The sequence below is a fragment of the Nyctibius grandis genome, chromosome 29 (genome assembly GCF_013368605.1).
Source record: "Nyctibius grandis isolate bNycGra1 chromosome 29, bNycGra1.pri, whole genome shotgun sequence".
Classification (NCBI taxonomy): domain Eukaryota; kingdom Metazoa; phylum Chordata; class Aves; order Nyctibiiformes; family Nyctibiidae; genus Nyctibius; species Nyctibius grandis.
The window spans coordinates 45,916-56,875 of NC_090686.1; the positions used below are offsets into that span (position 1 = coordinate 45,916).

A 10,960-nucleotide genomic window follows, 5' to 3' on the forward strand; every position below is an offset into this window, starting at 1 on the left:
TCCACCTCCAGGGACATGCCCGAGGGTGACCCAGGTATGTCCCGAATCGAGTGCCACCCCAGCGAGGGCAGGCCTGGCCGAGCTGTGCTGACGAGCGGCAGTGAGGACAGGCCATCAGCACTGCCCACACCGGGGCTAGCCGTGCCTTCTCCCTGCGGAAAGCCCTTGGTGGTGAGGGGCAGGCAGTAGCTTGCCCATTGCCCGCCCAGCCCCGTGCCTGCACCTCTTCCCCCCCCACACACATTGCCGCCCTCTCACACACCCCGGCTTGATGGCGACGGCCCTCCCTCTCCTGGAGGGCGCTCAGGGCTCCGTGCAGGATTTTCTGCTGTGCCTGCATTGTGGGACAGCCACAGCAGCAGCGCCCCGCTGCCAGCGCCAGGCAGGACCCCAGACATGGCGTCTGGCCCTGAGCCTGCGCAGCGTCCCGGGGAGGCACGCGAGGGATGGGTGCATGGACGGCACCCCAGGCGTTCAGCTGCCCTGAGGACATGGTGCTGCCAGCCACCGCTTGGCCATGGACACTTTCTGAGGCCAATAAAAGATGTCAATTTTCCCCGAGTGCTCACCTGTGCCTGGTCCATCTCAGGAGACAGACGGGTGCAGGCAAGGCCCACGCCGGCAGGCAGAGCTGGAGAGCCCCTGTGCTCCCTCTTCTCCACGCCGCAGAGCCTGCGCCCCCTCTTCTCCACGCTGCAGAGCCTGCGCCCTCAGCCTCTACCCGTGCCTCGGGCGCTCCAGCTCCCAACCAGCTGGGGCCTCCGCTGGCCTTGCTCCACGGTTTCCATGTCTGCCTGGACCCGGGCAGCCCCAGCCCGCACGTGGTGCCCAGCCACGGCCTCCCCTGGGTCCAGCAGCACGCACGAACCCCTTCCCTTCCCCGTGGTGCCGCCCGTGCCCTTGCCAGCACAGCCTGGGCTGCGGGACTGCCCTTCCTGCCCGCGCATGCTGCCCACCCTGGCCTCCAGGGCCTTCCCCACAGCCACCGCTGCTCCCCGGCCACCCAGCCCCACCTCCTGCGGGGCGTCAGCCCACCCCCAGACTGGTGCTCAGCTCTTGTCTCAGCTGGGTTTCCTGGGGTCCCCGGCAGCCCATTCCTCTGCCCCGGCCAAGACCCTCCCAAGAGCTCTCTGCTCCGTCCCACGGCCAGGGGCGATCCCAGGGCGCCTCAAGCCTGTCTACCACCACGGGCCCCGGGGAGAGCCCGGCTGGCTCGTCCCAGTCCCCTGCTCCTCCAGCACGTCCCTGGCAACGACGAGCAGGAGCGTTTGTGCCCACGCCTTTGCGGGGACGCAGCAGCCCGGAGGTTGTCCCACCGCTCCTCCTGGCCTGTCTGGCAGACGGCTCTGGCAGGTGCTCAGATCGCCAGGAGTCCCCCCGCATCAGCAGGAGCGTGGCTCCGCACCGGCACAGCCCAGCTCCCCCAGCGCCGGGACGCTCCCCCGCCAGTCACACGCCATTTGGTAAACGGTTTAATGAATCAAGTGGAAGGACGGCTGCCAGCCCGAGATGGAGTTCACCCGCTGCTCTGCTTGGCCGCCAGCCTCTTGTCTCTCTCTTCAGCGATGGTCAGGCGGATGCCCTTTCCACGGGGCAGGGAGATCCATGGCTTGTTGCCCTGCAGCAAGGGGGAAGAAGTCACGAAACCCGGACGGGGCAGAGCTCTCCCTCTCTGGGGGCAAAAGCAGCAGAAGCCAGCCCCTGCCCGTGCTGGGCCACATACACATGGCTGTGGTATTGGCCCAGCAGAAGCCCCTTAGGAAGGTGCCAAAGGTGTACAGGCCTACGTGTGCCTCTTTCCATCACGTGCATGAAGAACACACCTCAGCCAAAACCAACGCACCATCCCTGTCCAGCCTGGACAAAAGGGCCCATCGGGGATGGCGAGAGCAGAGGCTTTGGGCGGGGAGGGCACTCTCAGAGCCACTGCCAGGTCACATCAAGATCTGAGCACTGCTCAGCACCCAGTTCTCAGAAGGTGTAAAAACCCAAAGGGCTGCTGCTTGAAAACGTCCCCACTCCTAAATTTACGGATGCTTCCCCTTCCCAGAGCAGGCAGAACCCCAGGGAGCGGAGCCAGAACCGATGCCAGCACCGGAACTTGGCTGTGTGGGAAGGCAGCTGCCTAAGGCAGACACCAACGCCTCTCTGCTCCAGCCAGCAGCCCCCACCAACAGGGGAGAACCCACCCGCCCCGTGCCCGCGCAGGCTTACCTTGCCAATAACAAAGATGTTGGAGAGCCTGGTGGCAAAGCTATTGCCGTTGGCGTCCTTCACGTGAACCACGTCGAAGGACCCAGGGTGTCTCTCCCGGTTGGTGATCACGCCAATACGGCCCAAGTTGGCACCGCCGGTCACCATGCACAGGTTACCTGGGATGAAGGAAGACGAGTGTGACAAGGGCTGGCACCAGGTGATATGGTGAAGCCTAAGGGCTCTTTGGGCTCTTTGAGGAGCACCGCTGGAGAAGGGCAGGGACAGAGCTGCACTGGCCCACAGAGCAGTCCTGGTGGCACCTACATCTCACAGGAACCCTGGCACACCTCGAGGAGCCAAACAGCTCTCTGGCCCCAAGGCTCATACCAAACATTCCCCCTCACCTTCTCGGTTGTGTCAGCACCAACGCAGTGCTCTCCCACCACTTCTCCTGGCACTGCTCGTGGTTCTGCACCTGAAACCTTCTCCCACAGGAAAGAGCCAGGAATCTCCCTACAGCTGCCCAGAGCTTTTCGCTCACAGGCCTGCGAGAGCCATGCTCAAGCACCTCTCCACCAGCTCGCTGCTTCTACCTGGTGCCTGCTTGCTCTTGAAATCGCTCCAAGTTCCTACGCCAAATGCCTCCCACTGCCAGCACATGGGAGGAATCCCTGCTCCAGCTCCAGATGGAGATGTCTCAGGGAAACAACCCCTTTCCCAAGGCTGTCACGACCTCTCTACTTTAGAGCAAAGATGTCTGGCATTTGTATTTAACTTCCACACTGCTCTCCACGGTGGGGATATGTTTTACATGGGATGCAAAGACCTACCTGTGTCAAACTTGATGAAATCTGTGATCTTGCCTGTCTCCAGGTCAATCTGGACCGTATCATTCACCTTGATGAGGGGGTCCGGATAGCGGATGGTGCGGGCATCATGGGTGACCAGATGAGGAATTCCTTTGGTGCCCACAAAGATCTTCCTCACCTTGCACAGCTTGTACTGCAAACAAAACCCACCACTGCTCAGCTGAGGCGCTGAGCAGCACCGTGGACCAGGGGACTCGTCCTCCAGAGCACCGCCAGCCACAGCAGGCCTCAGACCCTAAGCAAAACACCCAGACACTCCAGGGCTCGCAACAGGAGCCCAGGCAGCGACTTACCCAGCTCACTGCCCCGGCAATGCCTCGTAGGTCTGCCACGCAGCCATGCTACAGCCCCACCGCAAACCACCCACGCTTTGGGAACAGCTGCCCACCCTGGGCTTCGGCCTCCCCCGAAACACTGGCTGCGTCTTCCCAGGAAAGCCCATGCCAGGGCAGTTTCCTCATTTTGCCCTGAAAGCTGTCATCACACAGTGGAGGCAGAGGCTGCCTTTCTTCAGGACCCAAGAGAGATCTGTATCCCTCCTCCAGGGCACCCTGGTTTCCCTCCTGCCTTTCACCCCCAACTCCTTCACAGCCACCTTGGGACTCACGGGTCACCAAAGAGCGGTAGCCAGAGGTAAAAGCCTGTCATGGGGGGGCAGAGAGGCCCCAAACACACACAACAACCGGCTACAGCACAGTCAGCTCTCCCCTCAGCATCGCTGCACGCCTGCACAGCCTGCCCTTAGGAAGGGCACGTGAAGGAGACCACAGACTCACGGCTCAGGCACGCCAACATGCCTGGGTTAAGGAAACACGTGCAGGAGTCCCCGACACCCAGGGCCAGAGGGCAGTTTTGTAAATGCTTCCATAACAGAGCCGGGAAGGAGTTCAAGGCTTCTGCACCACAGGCAGTACCATGTTTCTGATCGCTGTTAGCTTGCAGAGCCCTACGCTAAGGCTCACCACGCCTCAGCAGAGCCATCCCCACCCCAAAGCTCCCTGGGAAGGTAACCCAGCTCACACCAACAGCAGTCACTTCAAGCACCAGACAATACACCTGCAGTCATCTGCGAGTTACTTTCATGTCACCAAAAGATTTCTGCCCGCCAAAGGCTTCACACCCCAACCCTGAAGGCCCTGATCTTCTCAAAGGTGGCACGGACTCAGCTTTCAGGGAAGAGAGCCAACAGCTCCTGTTCAGAAGATGCCAAAGAGGAAACACCACGCTGACCAAACCCAACCGGGCCCGGGCTTATGCCAAGCTGAAGCCCCTCACCTTGGCTTCTTCAGCTGTGATGCGGTGAACAGCAAACCGGCCCTTGGTGTCGTACACCAAGCGGAAATGCTCGCCTGTCTTCTCGATGCTGATGACATCTGATGTCAGAGAGGGAAATAAAAGAGCAGTTGTCATCAGTTACGTTACCCAAGACTGTAACTCCGCATGAAGCTCATGTTTAAAAAGAAGTAAGGACAGCTTCAGGCGTCAGTGACGAGGTTGGTATCTCCTCTTGACCACAGGCTCCCACCTTCTCCTAGTGCAAATGAGCAAAAACTGCCACAGGCTGAAGTCCAAACAGCAGTTTACGCACATGCAAGCAGGCAGTTATAGGTACAGACATCTGGGTTCGGTATTGGATGTGCAAGTAGCTTCTGGAAAAACTGAAATGGAAGAAGGAAGTCTACAGAACGTGGAAAAAGGGACAGGCCACTTGGGAGGAATATGGGAACGTTGTCAGAATACGCAGGGATGCAACGAGGAAGGCTAAGGCCCACTTGGAATTAAATCTCGCAAGGGACATCAAGGACAAGGCGGTGGCCTTCTTCAAGTACATCAGCAGCAAAAGGAAGACTAGGGAAAATGTGGGCCTGCTGCTGAATGAGAAGGGTGCCCTGCTGATGGAGGATATAGAGAAGGTGGAGTTACTGAGTCTTCTTTGCCTCAGTCTTTACTGCTAAGGCTGGCCCTCAGGAATCCCAGACCCTGGAGGGACGATAGAAAGTCTGGAGAAAGGAAGACTTTCCCTTGGTTGAGGAGGATGAAGTTAGAGATCATTTAGACAAACTGGACACCCACAAATCTACGTGCCCTGATGGGATGCACCCACAAGTGCTGAGGGAGCTGGCAGATGTTATTGCCAAGCCACTCTCCATCATCTTTGAAAGGTCATGGAGAACAGGAGAGGTGTCACTCTTGTGACAATGTCACTCCAGTTTTCAAAGGCCAATGTCACCCCACATTTCAAAAAGGGCAAGTAGGAGGACCCAGGCAACTACAGGCCGGTCAGCCTCACCTCCATCCCTGGAAAGGTGATGGAATGGCTCACTCTGGATGCCATCTCTAAGCACGTGGAGGAAAAGGAAGTTATCAGGAGTAGTCAACGTAGATTCACCAAAGGGAAATCATGCTTGAGCGATCTGATGGCCTTCTATGAGGATATGACCAGCTGGGTAGATGAGGGGAGAGCAGTGGATGTTGTCTACCTTGACTTCAGCAAGGCTTTTGATGCTGTCTCCCACAACACCCTCACAGAAAAGCTCAGGCAGTGTGGGTTAGATGAGTGGCCAGTGAGGTGGATTGAGAACTGGCTGAATGCAGGGCTCAGAGAGTTGTGGTCAGCGGCGCTGAGACTAGTTGGAGGCCTGTAGCAAGTGGTGTTCCCCAGGGTCAGTACTGGGTCCAGTCCTGTTTAACTTACTCATCAACCATCTGGACGAAGGGACTGAGTGTACACTCAGCAAGTTTGCTGATGACACCAAACTGGGAGGGGTGGCCGATACACCAGAAGGCTGTGCTGCCATTCAGCGAGACCTGGACAGGCTGGAGAGTTCGGCAGAGAGGAACCTAATGAAGTTCAACAAAGGCAAGTGTAGGGTCCTGCACCTAGGGAGGAACAACCCCATGTACCAGTACAGGCTGGGGGCTGACCTGCTGGAAAGCAGCTCTCAGAGAAAGACCTGGGAGTTGTGATGGACAAGTTCATCATGAGCCAGTAATGTGCCCTTGTGACCAAGAAGGCCAATGGTACCCTGGGGTGCATGAGGAAGAGTGTGACCAGGAGGTCGAGAGAGGTTCTCCTCCCCCTCTACACTGCCCTGGTGAGGCCACATCTGGAGTACTGTGTCCAGTTCTGGGCCCCCCAGTTCAAGAAGGACAAGGAACTACTGGAGAGAGTCCAGCAGAGGGGTACAAAGATGATCAGAGGGCTGGAGCATCTCTCCTATGAGGAGAGACTAAGGGAGCTGGGTCTGTTTACCCTGGAGAAGAGAAGACTGAGGGGGGATCTTATCAATGCTTACAAATACCTTAGGGGCGGGTGTCAAGAGAATGGGGCCAGACTCTTCTCAGTGGTACCCAGTGACAGGACAAGGGGCAACGGGCACAAACTGAAACATGGGAAGTTCCATCTCAATACGAGGAAAAACTTCTTTACTTTTGAGGGTGACAGAGCCCTGGCACAGGCTGCCCAGGGAGGGTGAGGAGTCTCCTTCTCTGGAGATATTCAAAACCCACCTGGACACGACCCTGTGCTACGTGCTCTGGGGGAACCTGCTTTGGTCCCTTCCAACCCCAACCAGGCTGGGATTCTGTGATTCATTGCAGTGCACAACTCCAAACTAAGTAACAACTCCTTATCTTTTCTTCAAATCCACCACAAATGCGTATTTCCCCCCCAACCCTGCCAGCCTCACAAAACATCCCCGCCGCCCAGTGCAGCAGAGGTACCTGCCCCAGCCCTCCCCGCTCACCCATGAAGCCTGCAGGGTAGGTGATGTCTGTGCGGACTTTGCCATCTATCTTGATGAACCTCTGCATGCAAATCTTCTTCACTTCGTCTCCTGTCAGGGCATACTTCAGCCTGTTTCGCAGGAAGATGATCAGCGGAAGGCACTCCCTCAGCTTGTGAGGGCCTGTCGATGGACGGGGTGCCTGCAAACACAAGCTTTCTGCTGGGTGCTCAAACACAACAGCAGCATCAACCATCCCCAGGGGAAGAACGCTACTGCCCTGACAGCTCTCGCAGCAGCACCCGAGGACGGCTGTGCGGAGCCTAACTGCTAAGCAGGCAGTGACAGGCTGCAGGTATCTTTCCTCGGTATTCACAGCACCTTTCCCCCGCCACGTCTGCCGGCCTCACAAAACACTGCCCCCGACACAGAACAACCATCTGCTGACCCACCCCAGTAAAGGAAAAACACAACAACAATCAGGTTAAAGGAGAGCAGCCAACTACCCCGCTGCCATAGCCCTTGCAAACGGGGGAAACACGAAAGCCGTTCGCAAAGCCCCTACCCCAAGCACCCCCTTCTCCCCTGCACTGCCCAGCTGCCCCAGCTCACACCACCCCCCGCGCAGCGCGCCCGAGCACCCCCTCGGTGCGACTGCGAAGCCGCCTGGGCCCGCAGAGAGCGGGCGAGGCCGCTGCCGCCGTCAGCCCGGGCCCGTCCCCATCCCCAACCCCAACCCCGTCCCGCACTCACGAAGACGCCCGTCAGCTTGTCCAGCATCCAGTGCTTGGGCGCAGCCACGCGCTTCAGGTGCTTCTTGGGGCCGCGGGCCTACAGGACGGGACGGGACGCGTTACGGGCCGCCGCCAGGCCCGGCCCCCCCAGCCGTCCCTCCCCGGCCCCCCCGGCCTCTCGCACCCCCCGGCCCTGGCTGCGGGCTCCCTCCCACGCCTCTCGACGCGGCGGGAGCGGCGGCAGCCAGCGGCGGGCTGCGGATGGCAGCGGATGGCGGCAGCAACCCCCCGCGCTCTCACCATGGCTGCGCTCCGCCGGGAAAGGGCCACCGCTTCCGGGCCGCCGCTGATATCCGCGGGCGCGGCGGCCGTGCCACTGGGCGCCCCCTGCCGGCGCGGAGGTGCAGCGCAGACGGGGTGCGTGTCCCCTCCGGGGGACACTTGCCGGGGGGGGCACGGGAGGGGGTGGTGCGGGAGGTGACGGGATCGCTCCCGGGCCTCGCCGATGCCGTGGGACAGCCCCCCACATTGTGCCCCTGCGGCTTGGGAGAGGCTGTGAGGGTGTCGGGGGTGGCACACCCCCCTCCGCCTCCGCGGCAGGACGGCGGGGCTCGGAGTCTCCGGCTCCCCGGGAGGCGAGCCGGGGGGGACACGTGTGCCGGGCCACCGCCCTCCTCTGGCCCACGGCACCGCCCGGGATGGAGCTGGGACAGCACGCGGCCCCCCGAATCCGATCCGGGCCTGAGCACCCGCTCCCGAAGGCAGCTCGGGGGTCAGCGGTCCCCGACCGGGGTCCCCGGGGAGGCTGGCGTGTCCCCTGGTGGAACCGAGGTCCCCGGGGCACCCCCAGCCCCCCGCACCCCACCAGGCAGCCGAGTGGAGCGGCCTCGCACCGGGCGGCCCCCGTCGGGTCCCCGCAGCATCGCTCCCGCAGCGGGGCGCGGGCGAGGCAGAGGTCCCGTCCTCGGGGGTGATACGATGGGGACACCGCGCAGGTGGCACCCCTGCCGCCACCGTAAAGCCGGGAGGACGCACGGGAGCGGCGGGGGGCAGACCCTCCTTCCACCCCGGGCCGCTTCCCACGGGGTCCCCCGCGGAGATGGACCCCCTTGTGTCCCCGCAGCCCCAGCGCTGAGCTGGACAGGGAAAGGGGCACAGCCAGGGGAACAAGGGTCCTTCCAGATTTTATTAGACAGCACCCTGAGACCTCCGCCTGCCCGGACCAGCGAGGCGGCTCCGCGTCGGGGCGGGCAGCGCAGCCCCACTCCCTCCAGCCCCGAGGGCGGCCCCCTCCCCCGCTCGGCCTGGCTCCGAGCGCTCCCTGCGCCCCCACCCCGCCCGCAGCACCGACCCTCGCCCCCCGCCCGCAGCCGGGGGGCACCCCGCGCCCTGCGGCACCGGACGGCGGGTGCCCGGTGGGGCGAGGCGGGAGCCACCCGCCCCCGCCGCTCTCCAGTCTCAGCAGCCGGCCGGCAGGTCCGCGGGGAAGTCGAACTCGTGGTGGCCGAGCCAGAGCTCCGGCAGCGCGTCCGCCCTGTCGAGGCCAAGCTCCAGCACCAGCACCCTGAGCACCTCCTCGTCCACCGGATCCGAGTCGATGATGCCGCTCCCCAAGCCCCAGCCGGGCGGCGAGCCGGGTTGCGGGGGGCGCCGGGCTCCCCCCGCGGCGCGGTGCTGGCTGTTGAGCTTCTGGAGGTGCACGCTGGCCAGGAACTGGGGACCCGCCTGCGGGGCCAGGGGGGCGGCGGCGGCGGCCGGTGGAGCCCCGCCGCCCCCGGCCCCGGCCCCGGCCCCGGCGGGGTAGCGCAGGGTCGCCGCCGCCTCGCGGTCCCTCGTGCCCCGACGGGGGGACCGTAGCGAGCTCATCTCCTCCGGGGCCTGCGGGGACACGGGGCGCTCAGCGGGGCGCAGACTGCCCGCCCCCGGTCGAGTGGGGTCCGGCGGGGTCCCCAGCCCGGGGGAGAGGCTGGAGCGAAGCGGGGAGCGGCGCCCGGCTCCCCCCGCTCTTACCTGGGCGGCCCCGCTCCCCGCTCGGCTCCGCTCCCCGCACGGCCCGGGCAGTCGCCGCCGCCGCCGCATTTATAGCGGCCCCAGTGCGGCCGGGCCGCGGGGAAAGGCGAAGCGGAGCGGGGCCGGCGGGCGGACGAGGCGGGCTGGGACGGGGCGGGACGGCCCCCGGGGGCGGTGCCGGCACCGCCTGCCCCTCCGGTCCCCGGCCGGACCCCCGTGCCCTCCTCTTCCAGGCTGGTTCCCTCTGTGTCCTCCCTGTTTGGGCTGGGACCCTCCATGTCACCCCATCCAGGTTGGTACCTCCCACTCTTCCCCATCCAGCCTGGACACCCCCAGCTCCCCCCATGTTCTCCCACCTGCCTCCCAGCCTCTGGGGTGGAAACCCCCATGTCCCCCCCTGTGCAGGCTGGGACCCCCCATCCAGGCTGGGACACGCTTGTAACACCTATCCTGGGTGTGGGGCAAGAAGGGGGTTCAGTTGGTGCCAGGGCTGGCGAGGGTGACATGGGCTAGTGCCCTCAGCCAGCTGAAGGGAGATTTGGGTGTGAGGGGGACCTGTTGAGAGGGCTCTGGGGGTACCCCCTGAGCCCTTGTCCCACCTTTTGCACTGAGCTGAGCTCCAGTTGTCTCTCCACATTGGGGGATATGGACTGAGATGGTGGAGGGGGTGCTTTACCCCATGCCTCCCTTTCCCCAGCTGTCTGTGGGTGGGCAACCTGGCTGGTTTAGGGTGCCATATCCCTACAGTCCCATCCTTGGGTGCAGCTCTCCCTGCACCTCACCTAAACCTCGTTTAGTGCCACAAAATTTGACCCTTGGGGGGGGAGTTTCCTATTGTGTATTTGTTTTCCCAGTTGTGTTCCTGAAGCAGCTCCCACAGCTCACAGCGCCTGGTGCAGGGACAGAGCATGTGGGGCCCTGAGGTGGGTCAGAGCGGGCAGCCAGCCAGCTTCTCTCTCTCTCATACCCCGCTTTTCTCCTGGCTAAAGGATCCCCAGGGCTGACATCTCCCCTGGGCACTGGGAGCCTTTGCTGTGCCCGTGGCAGCGCCAGCCTCCAGCCAGCAGTCACCACACAAGGCCAGTCTCCCCCCACCCCACCGCAGGAGGTGCTGGGGGGACGTGGGGGGAAGCAGGGAGGGGGTCAGGAGTCACTCCGTGGGGACATGGAAGCCACATCCAGATGAACTCCCTCCGTGCTGGATTTCCTGTTGTTTCGGATCAGCAGTGAAAAACAAGAGATCAAAACAGAGCCAGGCCAGGCTGGGAGTCCCTTCGTCTTGCTGTTTATTCCAGTGCAATCTAATTAAAGCAACAGGAAATATGCTTTCCCACAGCGACTGGATATCTTTAAAAAGAAACAGCACAAATAAAAGCTCTGCAGGCCAGGTGAAGGAGGGGACAAGGGCAGCAGAGGCCAGGCTCCA

The 10,960-nt window shown here is 62.5% G+C and overlaps 2 protein-coding genes across 3 annotated transcripts in view; both read right to left on the reverse strand.

Annotated features, from left to right (window-relative positions):
- Positions 1-1,459: 1,459 nt before the first annotated feature.
- RPS4X (ribosomal protein S4 X-linked) overlaps positions 1,460-10,960 on the reverse strand; it is a 50,167-nt gene continuing 40,666 nt past the window's right edge. Inside the window, exons 1-7 of one of the 2 annotated variants that reach the window (XM_068419784.1) lie at positions 7,825-7,907; positions 7,544-7,621; positions 6,812-6,992; positions 4,341-4,438; positions 3,027-3,198; positions 2,215-2,372; positions 1,460-1,618 (exon numbers count right to left, since the gene is read on the reverse strand). In XM_068419784.1, coding sequence (XP_068275885.1) covers positions 1,517-1,618; positions 2,215-2,372; positions 3,027-3,198; positions 4,341-4,438; positions 6,812-6,992; positions 7,544-7,621; positions 7,825-7,827 — 792 coding nt within the window. In that variant the 5' untranslated portion in view covers positions 7,828-7,907 and the 3' untranslated portion in view covers positions 1,460-1,516. Of the gene's footprint in view, positions 1,619-2,214; positions 2,373-3,026; positions 3,199-4,340; positions 4,439-6,811; positions 6,993-7,543; positions 7,622-7,824; positions 7,908-10,960 lie in introns of those variants that run through there. The other variant, XM_068419785.1, reaches the window with a different exon arrangement.
- Positions 8,879-9,635, reverse strand: CITED1 (Cbp/p300 interacting transactivator with Glu/Asp rich carboxy-terminal domain 1). Its single transcript, XM_068420020.1, has 2 exons — positions 9,535-9,635; positions 8,879-9,402 (listed from the first exon to the last, which is right to left on the reverse strand). The coding sequence occupies exons 1-2, from the start codon at positions 9,601-9,603 to the stop codon at positions 8,983-8,985; spliced, it is 489 nt and encodes a 162-aa protein (XP_068276121.1). The 5' UTR covers positions 9,604-9,635; the 3' UTR covers positions 8,879-8,982.